The sequence below is a fragment of the Colletotrichum spaethianum genome (assembly GCF_022836535.1).
Source record: "Colletotrichum spaethianum MAFF 239500 DNA, contig01, whole genome shotgun sequence".
NCBI lineage: Eukaryota > Fungi > Ascomycota > Sordariomycetes > Glomerellales > Glomerellaceae > Colletotrichum > Colletotrichum spaethianum.
Genome location: NW_026054771.1, coordinates 2,757,475 through 2,781,926, shown reverse-complemented (window position 1 = coordinate 2,781,926; position 24,452 = coordinate 2,757,475). Strand labels below are relative to the sequence as shown.

The following is a 24,452-nucleotide window of genomic DNA, read 5'->3' as shown; positions in this document are numbered from 1 at the left end:
ATCCTGCAGGTATTAACACAGCGACAGTACATGACTTGATAAAACAACAGTCCCGCCCGGAAAAGTAAGAGCCGGAACATGCCCCATGGGAACCAGTCCTTTTAACCAGTCTGGAAGTGGTGTTCGGCACGGTCTGGAATCCAAACATCATCCGCATTTAACATCGACAACGTCGGCACTTCTGGAGTTCACCAAAGTTGTGATCGCTGTACTGATATTCGAAGCGTTGATTTCAAATTTTGCAAAAATGTCAGGGACGAAGAAGTCAGAAAGTCCTCAACACAGCCCAGCTCCAAAGCCGTCAACAAGAGGCGTCATGAATTGCAAGCCATGCCAAATTCGCAAGGTAAGTGGGTTCGACACATCAGTTAAGCTTGTTTTCTGATCGACGGTCTGCATATGTGTAGATCAAATGCGACAGAGCGTTACCTTCATGTGGGGTATGCCAACTTTATCAAAGATCATGTTTCTATGGTAAATCTTTCCCCCCTCCAGAACACATCCTACGATCGCGAGACGCTGAACGAAACTCCAGAGGGTGTTCCAAAGAAGCGCGGACCAAAGAAAGAATCCATTAGTGCTTTGATAAAACGAATTGATGGCCTCGAGGAACTTCTGAAGTCAGAAAAAACACCTACACCACCTGGATCCGACGTCGTCGCTACCGAATTCAACGGAAATCATGCTCATAGCAATATAAATTGCGAAACTTGCGGTTCCGCATCGTCAGACGTGTCGCCTTTCAGCGCACTCCACGAAGGAGGCTTTGCAGCAAACTCGTATGTGCTAACAGGTTACTTCAGTTAACGTTCTTCTCGCTGACGCAGTAGCAGGGACTTTCCCTCAGTCATCAACGCAGAAGGTCTCGTTGACATCTACTTCACATATTTCCATCGCAATCCCTATGAGATTCTGGACGAAGAACTCACCAAGCACAAATTGAGAAACAACCAGCTTCCCAAGCCGGTGTTGTACGCTGTCTGTGCTGTAGCCACAAGGTGTGTTCACGAGGTTTAGCAAACACTTAGGACAAAGCTAACAAAAGATCAGGTACTCAGAGCAGCCGGGAAAAGGACCAAGCAGCCATGTTTCCGCAGAGACCTATGTTTCTTGGGCCCAAAAAGAAATTGAAACTTCAGACAATTCGGTTGATATTTGCCAAGCCCTTCTTCTACTGGTGACGGCCTTCGTGGCAATGGGTGATGGAAAGAAGGCCTACAGCACTCTCTGTAAGTACTGCAACCGCTCAATCGACGCTTCATGTTATCTAATCGGTCTAAATAGCCCAGGCCGTTGGCACAGCTATGGTTCTAGAGCTGTATCAATGCTCAGAGGAAAACAATGAGAGCACCCGACCGGAAGCCCAGATGAGACGGCGACTTTTCTGGACTTGCTACGTCATGAACGTTTTCGTATCAACATGGCTCGAGCGGCCCTCATTGATTGATGATGCTATAGTCAAAGCAACTGTCCCGTCTCCCAAACAACATTCTCAGTCTGGATGGCAATCAAAAAACGACTACACCACGGTCGCCGATTCCGAGCCGGTCTGCGACGACACGAAAGCCCCGGATTATGGTCTTCAAAAGCTGGTTTGGGTCGCTTGTATCCTCTCAGACGCCAACAGATATCTGCTTGTTACCGAGCCCGCTACGCAAGAGGCATATGGTCATCGACACAGGATCCGCCGTGATCTGGATCTTTGGGCAGCTGATATCAGTCGCAATCCCGACCACCCAAACCAGCTATTTAACGGCCCCGAGGCAAACGTTTTACTCGAATGCCGGATCGTTTATCACTTGATACACTGCCTCATTTACCGTCCGCTTCTGCCTTTGCATCTTGGCGAGCCTGCAGGAGCAATGATGATACAACACTGGGTGGTCGAAGCCACAGAAATTGGATTTCGTCACGCGACGGCAATCCTTGAGCTCGTTGAACAGACTCTGCAAACGAACCCCCCCCACCTGCCGCCTTTCATTTCCTACTGCATCTTTACAGCTGGAACCATTCACGCTCATGGTGTGCATTACGCCAACGACCAGAAGAGCCAGGGGTTAGGCATTGGGCTTAACTCTTTCGCCAGTTCTCCGTTGGCAGCAGAGTCCTTTGCTACTTCTTCCGAACTTCTCAGTAAGAGCGTGCAACAGCTTTCTGTGATTGGAAACGAGTTTGAGTCTGCGCGGATATACAAGCAACGGCTCGATGAGCTCACAAAAGAGCATATTCAACTATCGAGCAAAAATGTAGCCGGCTACATACCGTGTCAGTCCAACAAATTTTTCCATCGGTATTCTGTTGAACTCCGCCAGAAAGTTCAGGGGTTCCATGCCATCGAGATGCCGGCCAGTACTCCTACACACTCGCAGCCACCAGAATCCCCAGAAGAAAATTTCGGAAAGATGGGATTTCCAGCAGTACCTTGGAATACATCTCAGGATCGTGGTGCTACCAAAATCCCTTTCGCACCGTCTAGGTTGAGCATCGGAAACCCGGCAGCACATAACATGGGTCATTCCAGATCATTTTCGGACAGCACCTCTTTGAACCAGTCTTACTCTTTCGCAACGACTAACCAGTTGTCACAAAGGCCACTCCCAGTCTGGCCAGGTTTCCAAGACGCTACACCCAGGCAAATCATTACCCACGACACGCCGATGTTAGACCCCTCATCACAGCTAACATCCCCTATCCAGCAGCAAGAACAAGCAGCGGCCGCAAGTCAAAATGATTGGAGTGGGGTAAAGGGTTTTGCCGGTGGCGACTCACTTGGTTACGAGGTTCTTCCAGGTTCTATTACGGCGGGCGTTCAATCATGTCAGCCGGGAGAAGAGCTGCAAGGCTCTTTTGTACAATTCCAGAACTTCTCTGTACTATAGTTTCATCAAAGCCAAACATGCGTAGTTCTCCAATTTCAGCCGAAAGAGCTTAGCTGTCAGACATAACTTGCGAAAATCTTGACTGACTCAACCATCATAATTTGGCTCCACGATCATTGACGTTTTCCCACATTTAGTTACTTGCTAGCTTGCTATGGGAACTCTGTTCGTGATGGTTTCTGCCACTGCATCTACACATCTTCCATGGTGAATTCGAATCAAGTCCCTGTCTGGTTGCTTTTCGTATTCGGAAAGAGATAACGAAGAGCGCTATCTTAACCCGTTATACGCCCCGCATATGTTTCTTTCAGGCTGACTCATTCTCCAATCTAATTAAATGGCCCGAATCCATCTGACTAGTGTATGTAGTTTATCCAGAAAACTAGCGCTGTTCTACCCGCCTGACTCAGCTCGTTGACCCCTCGTGTCATGTCTTAGAAACATGCAATATCAATCATCGACTAGGAGAGAGAAGAAATCTACATCTCGGCGTAATGCAACATCCATAGTCTTCATTAGAAAGCCACTTAGACAAGGACAAAGAGACATTCGCCACAAGCCTAAGAAGCACTAGGATTCGAGATTTGTTGCAATTTAACTCGTTTAATCTTCACTGCCATATCTCAAACAGCGTTTCATAGGATGGGAACTGCTCTAATTCCTATTTGACCAGTAACTGGTGATGGTAACGGCTGCTTCCAGGAAGACGCTGTTGATGAGTGATTCATAAACTATGCAATGCCTCAAATAATATACTCGACAATAACATCTGATTACTCTGTCATGTACCATCGTATTGAATCTCCATGAGTGAGGAAAGTAAACGGAAAGTTGTTCCAAAGTTTGTGAAATTCTAAGTCATGAGGCGAGTACTATGTAAGCAGTGCCATATGACCTAAGCGTTAAGTAAAAGAGACCACATAGAAGATGACGGTCTTGTGACTCCTGAAGTTTGACATTGATGGCGCTACGTGAGACGTTAAGGACTAGCTAATCACTTTCGGCGGTCTTCCAAAATAATGACAAGGATAAGAGTACACTGATTGGGGTAATGAAGCACCCTTGGTACTAGAACAGATCTGGAACCAAATTATATCGGCCTCAGACAAATTCGTGTTCGTTAATTTCACGGGGTTTGAAATGGATTCGGTTGTCTCCATCGATGGGAATGATGTTATTTACCATTTTGTTTCCCTCTCTAGAAGGTTGAAGATGAAATTCAACAGGCGAGAGCTTTTTGACACCTGGTGTTACTATAGCAAGAGAAAACAGGGAAATGGCCTCTTTCTACGAGACCAGAAGTTCAACAATAATGTTACTACTTATGCTGGTGAACATAATCTCCCACCTCATTGCATCCAATACAGCAATAACCAAACAACATATGAGCATTTTATCGAGCACTCTTGCTATAATGAAGCCCGGAGAAGTGATGACACTTTGCAGATCAGTTTGATTGACCAGTCTAGGGTATGAATATTAAGAGTCTAGTCCAGAAATCAGTATACGATGAAATTATTGGACGCTTAGGCTGCAGCGAGGACGCTGCAGCGTCAATCAGTATCAGATGTCTATCTTCATTAATTTTTCAAGGTTCGTTTACTGTTCTGTAGACTTCTTGTAGCATTTTCAAAGTCCCGAAGGGTTTGAAATATCCCCATGCAGTTCAAACTACTGTCATACACATTCAGAAGACGTCGAGAGACGAATGTGTCACGTCTTTTTTATACCCTGCAATATGAAGTCGATTGTCATAAAACAGATGTGGCATTGATCTTTGAGCTGAGCCAGAGGTTTTTTTTTAATTCTTTTTTTATTCTTTTGCCGCTTTCCCATGTTAGACATTCATTTATGGGTTCATTGTCACAAATCCCCATACGCCTGGTTATGGTAGGACATTTGTAGTGTGATTTGCCTATATTGACCATCATCTTTACTATGCTCAAAGACCAAATCATGTTCTTACTGCTTTCAATCAGTCTGATGCCTGCGGATGAAGCCGACTTGACCACACTTTGTGCACGGCTTGACATTCTTCCGAGGGCCAGCATGATCCCTGTGATGTGAACGAAAAGCCACTAGTTTCCACCCAACCTTTGTTTGATCTACGTTAGAACCGAAAACTCACTTAAGCAGTATGGTTAAAATGCAGGTATGGACGTCCAACGAATTCAAAATATAGCGTAACGATAGAACACAATCGTATACAGGTTTTCCTTTTTGTTCCTTCCCTTTTTTCTTCTTCTGTGTCAAACACAACACCTCACAGCAAGGGCGGACGAGGGTCGCGGAAAATACATAATGAGGCCCAACCTTGGAGAGAGCAATCAAACAGCCGAGGGAGCTATAAGCGCAGCGGAGTCATTTTTCCAAGGGATACAGAGTGTTGGTTCAGAGACTTTCCGAGATGAGGGTGAGCGTATGAAAGCGTTGCTGGAGGTATACGCACTAATGGCCCGGCTCGAATCTCCATGGGAAACAATAGTGAGGCTATGCATGGCTCAGGTAATGTGAATACAATCTGAATTACGTTTCCAATACTAAAGTGTTCTTTCAGCCGGCGCTTGGTGCAGCCTTGAAAATGTGCAAAGACTTGCAACTGTTCGAAAAGTGGCAAGAGCAGGGTGCGGAACCAATGACAAGTGTACAACTCGCAGAAGTCATTGGAGGGGCATGTGAGCCTGGTTTGCTATGTAAGTGTTCGCATTATGTCTCTCATGACAGTCAACGCTTATCACAACAGATCGAGTGCTGCGTCTTCTCGCTTCAAACCATCTATTAGAAGAGATCTCAATTGGACTTTTCGGGCCGACGCCATTCAGCGCTGCGATTACCGCACCAGTCTTCGATGGACTGATTCACAGCTTGTGAGTCTTATTCTTGTGTCTGCATTGAGGCGTTGCGCTTAGATCAGCTTTACTGAACGTGTTCCTAGCAATGATCTAAGCCTCCCTCTCTACGCTAAGATGCCAAAGTTCTTTGCCGAGACTGGCTACAAAAATCCGCAAGACTCCTCAAATACCATCTTTCAGCACGTTCACGGGTGGAACGGCGACTTGTGGTCCTACTACCAGGCCCACCCCAAAGAACAACAACAGTTCAACATTATACAACAGACAATATCAGCGCAACGCCTTGCGTGGACAGACATATACCCTGTCCATAAACTGCTCAACTCAATCCCTGACATTCCGCTCCTTGTAGATGTTGGTGGCAGTACTGGGCACGATCTGCTCAAGTTTCATAAGATGCACCCGGAAACGGCCTCCCGTTTGTACCTCGAAGACCTAGGATCCGTTATCCAGAGCGCCGTGGTACCAGAGGGCATCAACAAAATCGAATATGACTTCTTCGATAGGCAGCCTATAAAAGGTAATTAAGCTAAAATTCGAGCGGACTAAGCTACTAGCCGTATCGAATGTGGTAAGGCTGATACGGGTTTAGGTGCCCGAGTGTATTTCATGCACTCTATACTACATGACTGGTCTGATGAGCCAGCCCGAAAAATCTTGAAGAGGCAGAAGGAAGCAATGACCCCGGGCTATAGTAAGCTGCTAATTCATGATCACATTGTAGTAGAAGGCTTCGCACATCCACAAGCCACCGCATTTGACTTTCAGATGATGGCAATGGTGGCTGGTCAAGAGCGGTCTGAGAGTCACTGGCGTGCATTGCTCAAGTCGGTTGGGCTACGGATTATCCGTATCTGGGCATTAGCCTCTGCATTTCATAGTGTCATAGAGGCCGAGGTTTCGACGTAGTTAAGAGATCACAATCATGTACCTGGAGCATGCCAAAGAAGCCTGATGTCACGGTTCAATGCTCGGTTCACAGGTGATTCACAGGTGACAAGGCGGCGACTGTGGCGACGGATCGGCTGAGTAGTTGGGGGATAATGAAAAAAGTTGTGGCAGAACGAGGCAAGGCCAAAGATTCATATGACTGCATGTAATAGCAAATAAATTAACTGAGGGATGAAAAACCAAATAGTATCAGCACAATTGTAGCGCCATTTCTTGTACAGTGATCCATGTCTTGCATGGATGTATATGCATTGACAAGACACTATTCTAGACAAGTATAGAAGTCAAACCAAGGACCGTCAAGCTACTCAGGTATCCACAAGACCCCTTGTCTGAACCCTAGCCTTCTCAGCAATTTCATGCGCAGCCTTCAGCTTGTCAATGACACTATCTAAGTGTGCCCGCTTGTTCAAAGTCTCCTCGTTCTCCCGAGCCATCTTCTCAACCTCTTCCTCGCTCAGCATAAACACCCAGTCAGTCGATAGACCCATGAGAGGTCCCTTTGAGTAAGACACAAAGTCTTCAACAATATCGTTGGTCACGTATCTGATGAAAGCCTCAAGAGACAACTAAAGTCAAGTTAGCGGATTGTAGTACTATAAAACGTTCGAGGCATAGGCGCACTTCATAGTATACTTTAATGACATCGTGCACATCATGAATCATGTTGCCTTCGCTGGAGTGGTGGAAATGCTGGAACAAGAGCTTTGAGTGACCCATGTCGAAGGCGCCCGATGGGAAACTTGGAATTGAACCAAGAGCACTGAGAAGTCTGACAGTTCGTAATGCTTGCAACCTTTCCTGGAACCGCAAATCAGTCGTTTGCAGGTGAGATTCTCGCTCTCGGCGACAATGCTCCTCAAGCTCCTGGATTGCCTTCTTTTTGGCGTTTTGTTGAAATTGAGTAAGGGCCTGAGACAACCCTTCGTAAAGAATGCTGGAACAGCCGTCAGGCGAGCAAACATCTTCTAGGATCCAATTCGAGGCGACCTCGATGTCGTTAGCAACATTCTCGATGTGTCGTTCTGCGATACGCTGCCAATTCTTTGATTGTATCTTGAAAAGAACTTGGATAACGTCCGTATTGACGAGCCCCGGTAGTTCGGTTGTCTGCCAGATACGAAGCTGGTCGCGAATCTCCCCAACAAGTGGTGTATGAGTTTGATGGGTCGTCACTGGCTTGTTACGCTTGGTATGCTGTTTCTTGGGTGGGGTCAAAGGAGGTGTGGTGACCTGTCCTTTTTGAAGAGAGTCGCTGTCTCCGTTGGCTACAGGCACATGTCCTGCCAGTCTAGCTGAGTAGAATGATACGGCCTCAGCGAGTTGGGCCATTGGATCCATGCTTGAATCTTCAAACGAATGAGTGTGCCCACGGTGTTGCATCTCTGCTGTGAAGCTCTCGTTTGCTTCTCGTACTAGTCCCCTGACACGAAGTGTCTCGTCGGACAAGAATCCGGGGCTTTTGAGAGTTTTGACCGCAACTGTGTGGTATCTTTCGACAACACTTCTAATGTACTGTTGGCGAAGGTTGTGGGTAGGGCGAGGATCTCCGAGCTCTTGTCTTGATTCTTCAGCCTCCGAAAGGAGTTTTCGGACTGATTGCTGGATTGCGGGAAAATCACCGCGAATCTGGGCACACAGAAGGTTTCCAAGGTATTTCTGTAGCATGACAGAGCCTCTTCGATCTTCTCGTATCTTGTTCCAAGGTGGTTGACTGAAAAGTTTCCGTTCGGCCTCTTTGATGTCAAAGTCGTCACCATCAACTTCAGACCGGTTTCGTACTACGAACCAGCCATCTTGCATTGAATTGCCCGAGTCTTTTCCTCGACCACTAGCGATTTCGATCACCTAAGAGAGATTAGAGCTAAATTTAGGAATGATAAATTTGGAAGTTCAATACCTCAGTTGGGTTCTCTAATCTGTCGCATTTTGTGAAGACACCGACAAGACGACTTTTGTCAACCAAATTGGCAGCCATCTTGAATATGCCCTGGGTAGATAGATCTGCAGTAGCAGCAGCCACACAGCTGCAATATCTTAGTAAGAATGCACAAAATAGAGTCGGCTAAGCGATTGCAATTACTTACATGACAATATTGGCTGGTTGCTTCATATACTCCTCTACCATCAGTCTGACACCTTCTTCCTCATGCTCGTTGACGTCATGTGCATAAGAGAAAATGCCGGGAACATCGAGAATACTGAAGTGTGAACGGGTCGGGCCTGATAGCTCGATACGAAGAACCTGTGTCGCGAAGTTCTTCGTGTGAGCTCCCTGGCCTCTCCTGATCCCCATGTACTTTGTCGATATCTAGAGATGACATGAGTAAAACTCTAAAGCTGGATTTAGGAAATTTGGGATGGAAAACGAACATACCTCTTCCATGATTTCTTTGAAGTCTTCGACTCCTAAATGATCATCCACATAAAGATAGTCTTTGTAAGAGTCGTTGGGTGGATAGTCGAAAACGTCAGTCACTTCAGGATTCACAATTGTGATTTTGACAGCATTTCTACTGCCTGGCACGGTCCTCCGAGATACGATACGTGTAGCAAAGCGAGTACAGCAGCCAGTACCGACCGGGAACGGGATATCGGTCAGGCTTTGTAACAGCGAAGACTTGCCAGTAGATTGACCTCCAACGATGACCAGCTGCACCATGCGATTGTTAGCCATATAACGACGGAGGAGGATGTATACTGTCTCCATATACCTGAGGAATGGCCACTTCCTGGCTGACGCCGCAAGATTGTAGTCGATCAATGGCGTCGAACAAGATTCTACTACGCTCGCTATCAAAGGGGTTCTCAGGAATGAGCTTCTCCTCTTCTTCTAGCTCGGCGTCCGAGCAGGGGAAGTAAGTCACAGATTCGACAGCAGAGTCGACCTGCGACTCGTTGTCTTGCGGGATTGGTGTACTGATGGTGCTTGGCATGGTGAGCTTCGGCCGTTTGTGCCCTGAGTCAACAGTTCTGGTGGAGATGACAGCTGGCTGAGCCATTGTTACGATTTTGCAGAAAGGTTTCGATAAAAGGGCAACGGAAAAGAATGAGACAGAACCAGAAGAAAACTACCGTTTTAAAGTTAGAGACCGCTACGAGAGAACTCAGTACACACAAAAGTGTTTGGGTGACAGGCTTTATATACATAATGACGTGTTGGTGGCGCATGGCTATAGGTAGAATCAATAGCACCACATGTGAAGGAGTACATATTGGGACATTGATGAAAAGTTGTCTGAGCTATCGGAAACTACTGAGCTCCTTCTTTCAATCTCGAGATATCTGTACGTAAGCGCCACCCTCTCGACCATCATGTTGCAATTACCCCCACGGCCTCTATCTTCAGGAGGCGGGTAATATGGAACGTCTCAGGCATCCAAAGTGGACTAACAGGCATCGTGATTGACTCTCTACCGACAACTCTGGTATGCCTCGACAAGGCGGACATGCTTCCTAGGGCGCTGGCGAGTATGAGTTTGGAAAGTGGTCCGCGATTGATATGAAAAGGGGCCCAACCAACCAAGCCTCAAAGATAACTGAGATGGCGTTGTTTCCTTATTCGGAAAGCGTTGGCCGACTCAAATGCAGGGGAGGTTTGACGTCGAGTTCATTTGAACTGTTGGTAGCAGATTTGACATGGGACCTAAGAGAAGGCCACGTGCGGACCAATCCAATGCATCAGCCACCACACCCTTTTTTCACTAGATCGACCCGATGCAGTGGTTGCGAAACGAGCTGAGCCTTCATTGTAACAGCTACACCGATGTGATCCTGCATGTAATCAATAAAAAACGGTGTTTACCGCCATCCCGGGCCGTCTCGGGCTGGACCGCAGCCCGCAGCCCACTCCGTGGAGGCCGCGCCTATTCGAAGAGCCAATTGGCGATCCCACCGACATGCTAATCACAGCCCCAGAAAACCATAAGGTTACGATGGTGTCGTGGTGTCGTGGTGTCTACCTGAGCGCGCTTAGTCTCCCACGGCCGTGTTCAGCATCCATACAAACATTAAGTGAACTGATCAGACATGTTTTGAAACAAGCCCCGGAATGTTAGGAAAGACTCACAAAGGCCAAAGGAAACATGGCACAATGTAGGCGCGGTTGATCGCCGTGCATAATGTGACACTGGATATTCCCTAGTCTGGCATTACTCAGGCGCTACCCAGTCAAGGAATGTAACATACAGCACTCCGTGGGCGTTACGCCTTCTTTTCGTGCTGTGCTGCGCCAACCACGCTAGCCTTCTCCCCATTACCTATTGAGACCTGGAACATATCCTCCGACTTGTACTTACCGAGCTTGCGTAAGTGGATGCCCTCGTTGAGTACCCAGTCGATCTGCTCGAGGAATCTGCCCTTGCATTCGGGGATGCAAAAACAAGTGGATGCAAGGGCGGATTCAAGAAAACTCGCAAAGATGAAACCAAATTTGGAACCTAAGCTTGTGCAGGGTGTTTTTAGAGCAGAAATTGAATGGTAATGTTGCCGAGTAAGTCGGCTAGGATGTTGGCCATTGAGGGTATTCTTTGGGTTGCGTCGCGGAGTCGGAGGCGAAGATCTCGGCCGTGACGGCGTTGTTAAGAGGCGCCTAGGCATCTGTTCCTGGAACCATTCCCGGTTTCAGCTAAGATATCGTTACATACTAATGGAAACACATATACAGCAGTGAAATTGTCAATATGGAGACGATGTTGGTTTTCACCGCAAGCAATGGACACGCTTCGGTACCTAAAGAAACCATTGCTGCAATGGCTGCAGTATGCAAAATTTCCCAATTGAAAAGAAAAGACCTGAAGCAGAGGACATCAGTCTATGAATGGTCATTCAATGGCTTATCGGCTTTGGGGGCTGTGTACATACCGACGTCCTAGACAGTCGCTCAGATACAGACCAAGGAACACCGCAGGTTCACTATGGCGTTGATTGTGGTCATTGTAAAGGGGCTCACAGCTCCAAAATTGTTGATGTATATAGCTCTGTAAGTTGAGAGGAAAGCTTGTTCTGTAGCTTGTTGAAGGAAGTTCACCATAACCACGATGGCTGTTCTCTTTCAGTTGATTCGCTTAAAGAGGTACATATAGTTTTCCTGCTCAGCTTTTCTCCCCAACACGTGTTGAAGGGAAGCGAACCGTCTGTTAATTCCAGTGTTAGAGATGCTTTCGGCTCAGAACCTTCTTTGGGGATGTTTGGGCTTCCTAGACTCTGCCCTGAGTCGAATACCAACGTGGCGTCTCGATTTAATATTAGCGTACGGTTTGAATTCCAAGTAAAAGCCAGCTGGAGTATCTTACCTCAGAGTTGAAGAAACTCAAGCCAGTAACAACGACGGAAATGGCGTTGAACCAGTTGATTCGGATTTCCCATGAAGGGTGTACTGAACTATGTTGTGAATGTATCAGTTCAATTTAGATAACAAAACGCTCACATTAAACTCACAATGAGACTGAATTGGGAAGATCTGACCGCGAAGCTCTGAATTCCAGAGGGCAAAGTTTGTGCTTGGTACACAGGAACCACGGCTAGATGCATGTCACTATGTATGTCTTCGTGAATACGTAGCGCAAACTGTTGGAATAGAGATTTGCACGCATTCGTACCTATCCAAGCGGCAATACCATCTGTAAATTAGTCAGCAGGATCCAGCCTATACAAGGGCCAGATCTGCCAGATATCTAGGACTTAGAACATCATCGGCAACAATACATTGACGGCCAACCCCTACTATCGTGTGCCTCCAGCAGCACGCGAGCTATTCCGACACAAACAGCTGTTGGTCATCTTATAAGAATACGAGCGAGTTTCTCCCGGGTACTAGGTTCGATGACAGTTGTCGCAAGAACCATCGCTCATGTGGTCATTACGAATATACAGCACCGATGGCACCAGCGCGCGCTCACAAGACTTCCGGCGATGACACCGGCCACAAACCCGACGTAGTGGAGACTATTGAATAGCGCCAGCCAGCCGCTCAGCTACTCCCGTCTACCGTTCATGGAGTCCTGGTTGCCGAATTGACGCCGAAACGCGTCTATCGTCTGCGTGGTCGAAGAGCCTGCATTGTCGAAGCCGTCATTGCGGAGGTGGGGACGGCAATAACGGTAATAGCTGCAGCCGGGGTCCTAGTTAATAATGTTTGGCGTCGTTGCATCCAAGTTGTCTCTTTGGTTTGGCTCTCCCAATGATCTTAAAATCCCGACATCAGAACGCAATGTCCTAGTACAGTTTTCGTGGTTCATTCTCTTTTCTTTGAGTGTTCAGACGCTTCTGCAGAGTTCTGTCCACTACCTCGTTAACATTACGGTACTGTATTGTTCCTTGTCAGGTGGGGCCAAAAATTTCTTGGTCCAAAGCTAACGCCCTCTAGCTAGCGAAGAAAAGCCGTTCGATTAGACGCACAGGACGAACCAGCACAAGACCACAAGGTAGATAAGGCTTTCCCAAATTGGAGGACATGTAGGGGAAGTAAAACCACCCCAGAATCAAGGAAACTGATTCCGAGAGACCAGTAGATGATGGAGAAGTCCTATAGCAATGAGAAGGGTTCGGTAGAGCTAGAATGAGACATCCTACAAGAAGCCGGGCCCCTCTGGGTTTTCGACGCCGACTAGGGTAGCCAGGCTCGGAACTCGGACGGGGAGCGGAAAGTGAAAACAATCACGGAACTCGGGTGGAGCAAATATCACTTCTTCTACTCCCCGAGTTCCAACCTTTCCCCAACCTCCTGCATCATCGCCTTTTTGACCAAGAAGATGCGGGTCAATTAGACTAAGAGAATGGAGGCGGATAACTCTCCATACCGAGCATCGCGTCGGCCGCGAAAGTGGTTGCAGATATGCTTTCAGTGCCGTAACCGAAAGGTCGGTTACCTGTTGCGTCCAGATTGAGATTGAATTCCGAATGAAGTTTCCCTAACCCGTAGTCGATAGGTCCGATGTGATGGTGCAGCTGGAGGTTGCGAGAACTGTCGTCGTCTGAAGTTCCATTGCTCTTTCGCAGCTCCAGACCAGTTGCCAGATAAGGGAAATCCTCTTGCGCCAAGTAGCCATCTGAGCCATCTGAGATTGGAAAAGCGTCGCGTGCGCACTGCCTGCATTCAGTGTCGAGACAAGAAGACTAAATGTTGTGGTACACAACCGTCATGTCGGCGATGCTCGCACCGACGGATTGAATGTCACTATCCTGACTTGTCTAGGCCATCATCATCGAAAGCTTCGGCCTTAGATTTTCGTCTCCATTCATGCGCTGCAACGGGAGGCAGCTCGGACAAAGATGCAGACCATTAGAACAAAATTTCCAATCGCGACGTCTCGCTTGCACACTCGCAGCTTCATCACTGAGCCTGCAAGTTCACTCCAAAGCTTGGCAAAGATTGATGCGCTGACAAATCCTAGCGGGTTAATCTTGGACAAGACAATAATTCAGCAGCACATCGGCGCATTGTTCGAATTTGTCCATCCAATATCCTGTTATGCATTCGTTCATAAGGCGACATTTTGCCGAAGTTGGGCGCAGGGGGCACATAATCTACGCCTTCTGAAGGCAATGTGCGGCTTGACTGCGCGCTACCTTGCCTTGGGCGACGCTGCACATCTGACGCAAGCAACTCCATGGTATCAGGAAGCAGAGATGCAGCTTTTGGTTCGATTGGGCGCTCCTTCCATGTCAGACATCGAGGCACTGATGCTCATTACGTTGGATCACATAATCGCGCGTCGGTTCAGCAAGATGCTGATATCAGCATGCCTCGCAACAAGATTAGCTTTCATGATGCGACTCAACTACGAGGACAGCCGCCTGGATTTTTTGACACAGGAGCGACGTAGACGTCTTATGTGGGCAATCTTTGCCATGGAGACGCTTTACTCGAGCGGAAGAACGGAGTTTACCGGTTGTCCAAAAGATACGATACACCTACAACTTCCTTGCAGCGAAACTTCTTTCACTCTCGACATCCCTACCACAACGGAGCCTTCGAATCCTCCGGAAACACCAAACGCTTCAGTTCTAGGTCTAATGGCTTACAATGTCCGTGTTCTTGACATACGCGACTGGATTCAAAGGTGAGGGCTTCTGTACACCCAAACGATGCATCTACATTAACTAACTATCAGGTTAGGTTATCTCATACCATTACTCACCGGCAGAAACCTTTGGTAGAGTCCGTCGCATTGATCAAGGGACTCATCGACGAACTCGATGCTGTTCGTCAGTTCTTGCCCCCACAGTTGACATTTGACATGAAGAATCTCTTTCTTCGGGCCGATACTCTGCAATGTACTCCATTTGTCATGTTTCACGCATGGTGGCATCAATGCCATTGCGACATGTATCGATTCACGATACCTGATTTTCGCGAAGGACTCCCTTTCGAAGAGCTGCAAAATCTGTCTTCAGATTTCATTGCCTATTGTCGAGATAAATGTCTCGAGCATGTCCTTGCTGTTGCAAACATCATGGGCACGATTGTTAACATGGGCAAAGACATCTTCATCACTGACCCAGCTCTAGTAATGTGTACCTTACACTCTGCCCGTGTCATTTCACGACTTGGTTCGGCACAATTCGCAAACCTGCCCAAAAACGTTCTGATTGCCAAATTGAAGGCATGCTTGGATATTCTTGAGAAACCAGCGGAGATTTATCCGACTACAAAGCTCCTCCGAGGTGGGATCATCGACCTGATTCATGATGCGGAGCGTGATACCAGGGATTCCAGTCCTTTAAGGTTTAGTTGGGAAACAGGACAACCAGTATTAAATACGAATGCATCTGGAAAGCAGCGACTTAGCATTCAAAACAGCACCCAGGACTCAGTACCTGAAGTATACTCGAAATACAGCGTAACAGATGAAATTCGGAAACTCAAGTTCCGGCACGATGAAGAAGCAAACCAAGAATACCAGATAGGCGAACAGAACCCTGAAGGTAACGATGCTGTCATTATTTCTCAACAGTTCATGATGTCCATCATGTCGTAAGAACATGGCCCACAATCTTACCCACCGATGCCACAGGACGTGGCAGCAAACGACCGTGGTCTCTCAGAGCCTGGTTTAGGCGCCACAACTGCGCCATACGAAGTCTCGATGACGCTAGGGTTTGAGCCGAGTTACGGCGAGTGTCAACCGAACTTATTTTTGGACTCGTTCATGCCTCTTCAAACCGACTGGAATATGGCTTATTCTGGATGCTCCTAAAAGTTTCCCCGGCGAACAACCCCATCGCTTCTGACCAGTTTGTTGTTGTTCGTACATACATATTCTGCAGGCAGCTTAGGATAAAAAGAGAAAGTCTCGGAGAAAATAGCCACCCACAAGCACTACCATAACAGCAATGTGTGTCGCTTTACGCACGCATGGCTGCAGCTAAGCGTGGCTATCTAAAGACCGCTGTAAGCGTTCTGAAAGTCATTCTAGTGTACGTTTTTGTGGATGTGGAAACCACCTTCTTCGTACTCAGGATAATCCCTGCTGCTTCATGTGGGTGGGGCTGAACTTGGTCGCATACACTGTGGGCACAGTGGGAGAAGTTCCAACCTAGACTAGACCGATTGATGGGCTGCATGTGATCTGTCGGGGTCGTGTTGGACACCAAATCTTATATCACGTCTACCATTGTCGTCATATCATTCTGAGGCACTACCGGCAAGTTACGAGTATCTCACGCCTCGCTCGCGAGGCAAGCTCATGAAGTGAAGTAGTATGCAACATTGACATTGTGCAAACTTGAGGAAACCAACTGCGCCTCGTGTATTCATCTACTCAATGACACTCTGCTTGATGAAGTCAAGAATTCCTAGATTCGGTCCATTCTAACCGAATACCGCAAGTGTCTCTCTGTGTCCTCCGTTGGCGCTGACCGCGGCGCCATTCACCCATCTTCCCTCCTCGCTCGCCAGGAACCCGACAATGTACGCAATGTCATCTGTGTTTCCAATGCGGGGAGCCGCGGAAATTCTCTTAACTTGCTCCTCAATGAAGTTTGGGTAGTGTTTCATTGCCGTAGCCAAAGAATCCGTCTGCGTAGGCCCAACAGCCACAGTGTTGAAAGTGATTCCCGTGGTAGAAGCAAATTTGTCCGCAAAAGACCTTGTGAAGCTGTCGAGTGCGGCTTTTGAGGCGCCGTAAGTCATCAGCTCATTGGTATTGCCTATCTTGCTGGCGATACTAGAGATGTTGATGACACGTCCTCCGTACTTGGGTGCATGCTCCATGAAAGCAACCGTAAGGCTGACGGGAGAATAAACGTTCGCAATCATCATCTCGCTGAAACCCTCGGCTTGAAGTGTCGTGACATCTGAGGCTCTGCTGATGTCTGCGAGTAAAGCATTGTTGACGAGTATATCGATCGTGGTTACGTTGAGGCCGTCAAGGGCATCTTTGATGATCTTTGGCCCAATCGTGGGATCCGTCACATCTGCCTGGATGGCGATGACGTTTTTGACTCCTAAGTCACGGCATTGTTCCACCGTATTGTCTGCTGCGGCCTTGTTGGCAACGTATGTGATGGCAAGATTGCTCAAACCCTTGCGCGCAAAATGGATCGCGATTCCACTGCCAATTCCGCGCGATCCACCGGTGATGATTGCTGTTTTGCCCTTCAGCGACCACGTCTCTGAAGGTGAGGTTGTGTTCGACATTTTGCGACAGTAATGGTCCGGTGATCCAGCTAGTGACGGTTCTGTCTAACCTTTGACTGGAAAGTAGTATGGTATAGAAATGAGGAAGTTATCTACCAAAACCTTCGGTAGATGGCCCTTCTATATATACTCGCAAACTCTCATATTGCAAACATTACGCACATCAGACGGTGATATGACATATCATTGGGTTTGTAATCTCCGTCCGAGCTTTGAGGGGCTGGGTGTTTGAATGATGCAAGCAATACCAACGTCCGGGCTTTGAATAGCACCGCCTAACTTTCGGTACCGGGCTTCTGCCTCTCCCCGCAGCCCAATCTTGTAATCGATATGGCCGGCAGAAGTCGCGGACTTTGCACGTAGAGTCAGACCGCGTTCAGCGGCCCTAGTCAGTGCGAGCAAATGGACGTACAAGGTGCTCGGTTTTGGGCCACGTCCAAGGCCCCGACCTGCAAGTTGTTGATGCTTTTAGTGAGCTCGTCACTAAGAAAATGCATGGATAGTGTCGTCTATCAAAACCGCTTTCCGCAAATTTCACCGGAGGAAGAACTTAAAGACTGAAGTTTACGCAGTCGTAGCGGTATCCTAACCATAACTGGTTAATCTGACCCAACTTCACCATGTTTGCTGCCTATCGTTCACCCTTCTTGGGTAATTAAAGCTTGTGTAAGCTATGACTTCGTGTGAAGCCCCTTGGTGGGTACCGCGGATTCATGGGAAGTAGGCTGGGCATAGTTACATCGTTGGATGCCGTGTAGGAATGTTTCGAGCCAGATGATGAACCGCATCATCCTAGTGCCTCAAATGATTGATGATCACAACGAGAGTCAAGGAAGGTCTTGAATCTGCCCGAAACGCGCCTGCACCAGTTTAGCTGAATCGAGGAAGAAAAGCTGTGAGCTGGATCGCTTTGTAATCGTTAACGATCAGAGCGACCGGTCCTGTTGGGGAACCTTGCATCACATTCGTCTTCCGCACGGAGCTTAAAATCCTCCTTATGTGGGGCTTCAATGTCTCACGGATGTTATATCGGTTGGTTACGTGAAATGCTCAAGGCCTATAGAGTGGGTTGTGAAGATTTCATGTTGCTGTTGGCTTATCAAACCGCGGACGATTCGACCGAGCTTATGAAGTAAGCGGAGTTTACGGAGTTATCGGCCGGCTTGGCTATGCTGGTGGCAGACGCTGCTAAAAAGTTGCTCTCCCGGCCGTCCTCTCGGTCGAATCATGAATTCTCAACGAGACACCGCCGAGTCTATTGTGGTTCCCGGATTAGGCTTGCAGACGCTCACGCAGGCCATGACATCCTTCGTGAAGGCTGGACCGAGCAGCCGCGTTAACGTCATGACTACCGCCAGCGTCGGCACCAGCCCAGACGACTTATTGAACGCGCAGTACTCCTGGTCTGGAATAAGATGTAAGAAGTAAGCACACCCGGCCGGTGAAGTCGCGTGCACCACTTACATGGAACGGCTCAGCAAGGCGGGACGGCGTCCGCATGTTCTCGGCCTTTATTGCGCAAGACGATCCGATATCGCACAGCGGCTGAACATACATCAACGGCGAGCGGAGAACCGAGACGGATCCGGAGAGTGCTTCCAGTGACAGTGCCGACGTAGCCACCGCCGTTAATTAGTGGGGGCATTGCCAACTAAGAACTTGTCAGTGGGTTGGTTGCACCATAGATGTCAGTCCAAGGCATGCGCGTCGACAAGTTAATGGCGTACTGAATACGAGTCTTTCAACGGTCGCTGGAGTAGAAATAAGGCGATTCTTTGAAAGTTATATGCATCCGGACTTCCTGGCAGTTTCGTGACTGGGCTTCTAGGTGGCTGCGCGAGCATGCTAAACCCTTTTAGGAAACAAGATGGACCAATTCTATAGACCAAGTCTCCTCAGGTAAGCCGAACCCCATCGATATGAGCTTCATGTTTTCCCCCGCACTTTTCATACATCTGCAGAGATCACTATCGGAGAGGGGTATGGCCACGGCGATGCGAACCTCGATAGCAGACAATCTCAGACCTCTTTTCAAGTCAATGCTATCCATCCCGAAACCCCTGAACTGGCGGGCAAATTGACACCAACATAACATCCACATACAATCATCAACCAAGTGTAACTCAGTCAGACAACCGCGAACCACAATGGGAACCAGCCGAACCAGAATCGTCGATGGGTCTTGCTGGTCGTGCAAGAAACGTCGCATCAAGTGCGACCTTACCAAGCCTCGCTGCACCCGCTGCTTCAAGATAGGCGCAGATTGCGACTTCAATGCCCGCCGCTTGAGATGGAGCACGCGCCCAACGATCAAGGCACCGGCTATCTACCAGATCACAACTCGTGACGAACAGCTCGCCGCTTCACTTGCATCTGACGAGAAACGCGCACTCAACTACTTCCGTTACCGTTTGTGGCCACTCCTTACCACCGCCCCGGAACCATGCGCTGCCCCAATTATGCAGGCACTTGAGCATCGCGTGGTACTACTTGCGACATGCGTCATCGCAGATGCTCATCGCGTCCTTCAAGACGGGAGGAGTAGCCGCAGCCTCCTCCGGATGAAGCGGCTTCAATGTCTGGCTGCGGTGCGAGAAGAAATAGGCGAGGCGCAGATAGACACTGTCGACAAAAACTCCTTGATGACGTTATTATTGGCGGTTCTGCTGCTCTACTTCCACGATGGCTTTCTTGAGTGCGCCCGGGCCTCTGCATCAACTTCTAGTCATCATGGGGGTGTGCGGGCAATCGTTGACAGTCTTGGAGGCATCCAATCGGTTCTTGAGTCAAGCCACGAATCGGTCCATATGCTACTGTCGGAATTCGCGACTACAGATCTAACGAGCATCATGCTGAAGGGCGGTAGGCCATCGTTTCCTCCCAAGATCTGGGACACAATCGACAAAAGATCAGTGTGGTGGGGAAGAGATATCCTAGGGCGCTCTTCCCTGGCTTTAGTTTTCCAGCAAACGTCCCATCTGGCGTGGTACCTCGACACGCTGAGCACTGGACGCAGACAGCTTTCGATGGAGACTATTCATTGCTTCGAAAAAGCTTTGTCTCCAATGTATACAAGAATTGACGACACATGTACAAATGTCGTCGATGAAGAAGCTGACTCAGAGACAAACCATGCCTTTACCCTAATTCGTGCCTTTCAACACGCGGCACTCATCTACATGTACCGAGCCATATGCGGTTTACCGGCCTCTCATTCCCTCGTGCAACAGCATGTGTTGCCATGCTTGGAGTGCATCCTTAATATCAAACAACCATCAAAGGTGCTCAACTGTGTCATCTTCCCTCTGCTTGTCGCCGGGGCACACGCACAATCCCCAAGACATCGGAAGGCTGTCTTGACGTTGATTCACGCGGTTCGACAGGAGATGCGTTTTGCCTCGTTTCGTTCTGTAAGCGAAGTGCTTAGTGCTATCTGGAAAGCAGATGAAGAAGAAGTTCCTTGGTTTGATATGTTTTCAGAGCTGGGTCCGGATGCCATTGTATTATGAAAGCGTGTTGGGGCGGCAAGTAAGACCTCATGTCTCTATCTCATCTAGAATGCAGCGCTTATAGTACAAGACCCATGTTTACATGCACCGCCTTGGTCTGTGAGTAGGCGGCAAGGCCGGCCTCTCCCAGTTCGCGGCCAATACCACTCTGTTTAACACCACCGAACGGAACACGAATATCAGAGTCGTTGGAGCTGTTAATCCAAACCATACCCGACTCGAGGCGGGCGGCGACGCGGTGGCATCGTTCGATATCCCTGGAGAATAGCGCTGCACCAAGTCCGTAAGAAGTATTGTTCGCCAGCGAGACAGCCTCTTCTTCCGTCTTGAAGGGGGTAATGGCGACGAATGGTCCGAAAACTTCTTCTTGGAAAATTCTCATATCCTTCTTTACATCAGAGAAGACAGTAGGTTCAATGAAGAAACCCTTGCCATCACCGACGTTCTTGTACGGAACACCGCCAGTGACCAGACTAGCACCTTCATCCTTGCCGGCTTGGATGTAGCCGAGTACTTTATCATACTGAGCCTTGGTGATCTGAGGGCCCTGGAATGTGTCATCATCGAAGGGGTTGCCGACCTTGTTTTCGAGGCAGATCTTCTTGAAGCGGGCAACGTAGTCCTGGTAGACTTCTTCTTGAACCAGAATTCTGGAAGTGGATGTGCAAATCTGGCCCTGATTGCTCATGATGCCAACGTGTCCCCACTTTGCGGCTTGATCGAGATCAGCGTCCTTGAATACCAAAAGAGGTGACTTTCCGCCCGTCTCGAGGGTGATGTTCTTCATGTTGACACTAGCCGCCTTCATGATCTGACGCCCAGTTGCCGTAGAGCCAGTGAAGGCAACCTTATCAACATCAGGGTGGATAACCAAAGCGTTGCCAGCCTCCCTTCCGAGGCCATTCACGATGTTGACAACACCAGGGGGAAATCCGGCTTCCTTCACCAGATTTGCGAAGTACAGGATTGATAGAGGCGTTTGCTCAGCGGGCTTGAGAACCACAGTATTGCCGCATGCCAACGCCGGACCAAGTTTCCTGAAGTTGGTTAGCTTGGCCCCGACAGGGTAGAATAAACGAGCACCCACCAAGCCGCCATCATAATCGGGTAGTTCCAGGGAATGATTTGAGCGCAAACTCCAATTGGCTGCTTCAAAGTATAGGCAAACTTTTTAGGAGTAGTCGGAATAGTCTCGCCGTGGATCTTATCAGCCCAGCCAGCGTAGTAACGCAGCGTGGCGATGGTCTCAGCGACGTCCTCGCCAAGGGCAACATTGTAGGGTTTGCCGCCATTCCAAGTCTCGAGAGTCGCCAAGGCCGCTTCGTGTGCCTCGACGAGGTCAGCAAGTTTGAACATCAGCCTGCCGCGGTCGGTGTTGGAGATGTCCCCCCATCCGGGACCATTAAGTGCCGCGCGGGCGGCTTTTACGGCTTTATCGACATCGTCAGCAGATGCTGCTTCGACTGAGGCAATTTCAGACTCGTCACTGTTGGGTAGTCAGTAGTGGCAGTTAAAATGCTTGTCCGTTGCATTAGTACCTTGGGTTGATGGCCGTGATCTTAGATTCACCGTTGCCTTTCACAAATTCGTTGTTGATGAAAAGACCCGTGGGGAGACTAATCTTGGTGCCGTTTGGGGCTGTTAGGTCCAGGGTAGAGGTGGACATGCTGAGCAGGAAAGATAGGTATTGAGGCTAAATCCTTTGAAGATGGGAAGATTATTGGAGGTGAGATGCTAGGATGCAAAGTATTGCATTGCCCTAGGGTGGGAGACAGCACGCCGCTCTTATCTAAGCTTTGGCTGTTACGAAGCACAGCGTTCATCTGATAACAGCTTCCCCCAATCGAACTGATAGGCGACTCAGAGTGGGTATCGACGGATAGATTTGGGCGGGGTGGACGAGATTGACTCAGTGCATCCCGAAGAAGTGGAAAGATGGGCGATAGATAAGCGGTCCAGGGCGACTTCGGGACCGGCAATGACCTGTTGTTGTGTAATACAGCTTCCACCGGCGCACTATTGTCGGAGGGAATTGACACCTGAATCTTAGATGCGAAACTAATCTCTCCCTACGTTGGATTAGTTGCAGCCAGTCTGGGCTACTACAAGTGCGGAGGTCATGCAGAGCACCGGGTGGAGCTGTCCTGATTGGGCAATAATCCGGACCACTTGCGCGGGGCTTCATAGATGTAACGTTTGACTGCGCGAATTCTCGGCCACATCCCCCGAAAAAAAGAATGATGTGAGACTGTAACACGTATCTCGAGTCGTTGAATGCAGTGACTAGAAGAATGACCCAATCATGTTCAAATCAAAAATGGCCAAAGTGACAAGATGCATAAGGCCATAGCACAATTAGATACGTCTCGCTGCAGTGGCCAGGAGAGAATATTTTTGAGCAGTAAACGTGTTGTTCGCCCAAGTCCCGAAAAACCATTGCTGAGAACTATAATCAAATGTCTTATTGAGGCATTGTCTGAATTTGAGAGTAGGAAAAGTATGTGACTGTGAGAAACAGCCATCACAATTACTGGGAACGCTTGAATGAGGGACGCGGTAGGTACACGGCGGTCTTCCTTGTCAAGAGACACACACTGGCGTCTCTCAGATGAACACATCGGATTGGAACTCCTTTGCGTCGGTGCAACGCTTCGCTGTACGTGAAGATGCGTTTTGGGGCGAACAAGTCAGTAGTAGTTAATATGAGGTGTCGTGCCAATCATTCACGCTACATGCTTACAAGCTGTAAAACTACGAATGATTTTTGAAAGAGGCCAGGTCAAAGGTGCATTTAATGCTGACTGAATTGAGTTTACTGAGTTTTCAGAGAATGGTGTTCAAAAAGGCAAGAACTCTAGGTGTCAAAGGGTTTGATCGCAAGTTTACAGCAAAGTACTAATTAAATCCTATCAAGGAATGACTTTATTAAAGCAGACTGGGAAGAAAAATGGATGTCGCGTGCAAAACACTCAACACAAGATAACTTTGATATAAATGTCAGCAGTACAACTGATCATCATCATGTTTCTACAAAAGCTTTCACGAATGTTCCTCAAGCAGGAAGCTCCGCCTCAACCTCAATCTCAACCTGCATACCTTCCAGCCCAAGCTTTCCAATTTGGATACATGTCCATATAGGACGGTGTTTAGGGAATAACTTTTTGAACTGCGCAGTCATAACATTGAAACTTGTGTCCATGTCGATGTGGTAGGAGCGGATCGCGTAAATGGAGTCGAACGATAGACGAGAGTCGACAGCTTTCAGGGCCTTGAGAACGTTCTCGAAAGCGACGCTGATCTGCTTCTCGAGATCGGGTGTGATTTCTCCCTTCGCGTCCCAGCCGCCCTGGCCTGAAGTGCGAACTATGTTGCCGAGCTTGACGGCTTGGGAGTAATGGTACTGCTCAGCATTGGTTTCGGTGCCGGGATAGTTGAAGAACTGAGCGGAAGACATGGCTTAGACCCTTGTGAGATGTCAACGTATGCTGACCGGAATTTCGATTTGTTTAGAAGTAAACCCTATTGTTGGGATTTTATCAGGCAGATTTCTAGTGACACCTGCGACTACTATTTATTTACAAGTTCCGTGCCAAGCCGATCGTGAATGACCGTCTTGCTT

General features: G+C 48.4%; 8 protein-coding genes across 8 annotated transcripts; 3 read left to right on the top strand and 5 right to left on the bottom strand.

The window, feature by feature from the left end:
• Positions 1 to 247: 247 nt before the first annotated feature.
• On the top strand, positions 248 to 1,017 carry ColSpa_00758 (uncharacterized protein; the record flags this gene model as incomplete). Its single annotated transcript, XM_049266970.1, has 3 exons — positions 248 to 346; positions 496 to 779; positions 828 to 1,017. The coding sequence occupies 3 exons, from the start codon at positions 248 to 250 to the stop codon at positions 1,015 to 1,017; spliced, it is 573 nt and encodes a 190-aa protein (XP_049122927.1).
• A 4,828-nt stretch (positions 1,018 to 5,845) lies between these two features.
• ColSpa_00757 (O-methyltransferase asqD) lies at positions 5,846 to 6,259 on the top strand (the record flags this gene model as incomplete). Its single annotated transcript, XM_049266969.1, has 1 exon — positions 5,846 to 6,259. The coding sequence occupies one exon, from the start codon at positions 5,846 to 5,848 to the stop codon at positions 6,257 to 6,259; it is 414 nt and encodes a 137-aa protein (XP_049122926.1).
• A 731-nt stretch (positions 6,260 to 6,990) lies between these two features.
• On the bottom strand, positions 6,991 to 7,402 carry ColSpa_00756 (uncharacterized protein; the record flags this gene model as incomplete). The annotated part of the gene is made up of 2 exons (XM_049266968.1): positions 6,991 to 7,251; positions 7,307 to 7,402. 2 exons carry the CDS (start codon positions 7,400 to 7,402, stop codon positions 6,991 to 6,993), a joined length of 357 nt encoding a protein of 118 aa, XP_049122925.1.
• A 1,363-nt stretch (positions 7,403 to 8,765) lies between these two features.
• On the bottom strand, positions 8,766 to 9,684 carry ColSpa_00755 (interferon-induced GTP-binding protein Mx1; the record flags this gene model as incomplete). Its single annotated transcript, XM_049266967.1, has 3 exons — positions 8,766 to 8,993; positions 9,060 to 9,335; positions 9,397 to 9,684. 3 exons carry the CDS (start codon positions 9,682 to 9,684, stop codon positions 8,766 to 8,768), a joined length of 792 nt encoding a protein of 263 aa, XP_049122924.1.
• Positions 9,685 to 16,496: 6,812 nt separating this feature from the next.
• On the bottom strand, positions 16,497 to 17,324 carry ColSpa_00754 (short chain dehydrogenase asqE; the record flags this gene model as incomplete). The annotated part of the gene is made up of 1 exon (XM_049266966.1): positions 16,497 to 17,324. One exon carries the CDS (start codon positions 17,322 to 17,324, stop codon positions 16,497 to 16,499), a length of 828 nt encoding a protein of 275 aa, XP_049122923.1.
• A 1,227-nt stretch (positions 17,325 to 18,551) lies between these two features.
• Positions 18,552 to 18,873, top strand: ColSpa_00753 (uncharacterized protein; the record flags this gene model as incomplete). Its single annotated transcript, XM_049266965.1, has 2 exons — positions 18,552 to 18,741; positions 18,803 to 18,873. The coding sequence occupies 2 exons, from the start codon at positions 18,552 to 18,554 to the stop codon at positions 18,871 to 18,873; spliced, it is 261 nt and encodes an 86-aa protein (XP_049122922.1).
• Positions 18,874 to 20,891: 2,018 nt separating this feature from the next.
• ColSpa_00752 (aldehyde dehydrogenase) lies at positions 20,892 to 22,499 on the bottom strand (the record flags this gene model as incomplete). The annotated part of the gene is made up of 3 exons (XM_049266964.1): positions 20,892 to 21,870; positions 21,921 to 22,319; positions 22,372 to 22,499. 3 exons carry the CDS (start codon positions 22,497 to 22,499, stop codon positions 20,892 to 20,894), a joined length of 1,506 nt encoding a protein of 501 aa, XP_049122921.1.
• Positions 22,500 to 23,885: 1,386 nt separating this feature from the next.
• Positions 23,886 to 24,287, bottom strand: ColSpa_00751 (RuvB-like helicase 1; the record flags this gene model as incomplete). The annotated part of the gene is made up of 1 exon (XM_049266963.1): positions 23,886 to 24,287. One exon carries the CDS (start codon positions 24,285 to 24,287, stop codon positions 23,886 to 23,888), a length of 402 nt encoding a protein of 133 aa, XP_049122920.1.
• Positions 24,288 to 24,452: the final 165 nt, after the last annotated feature.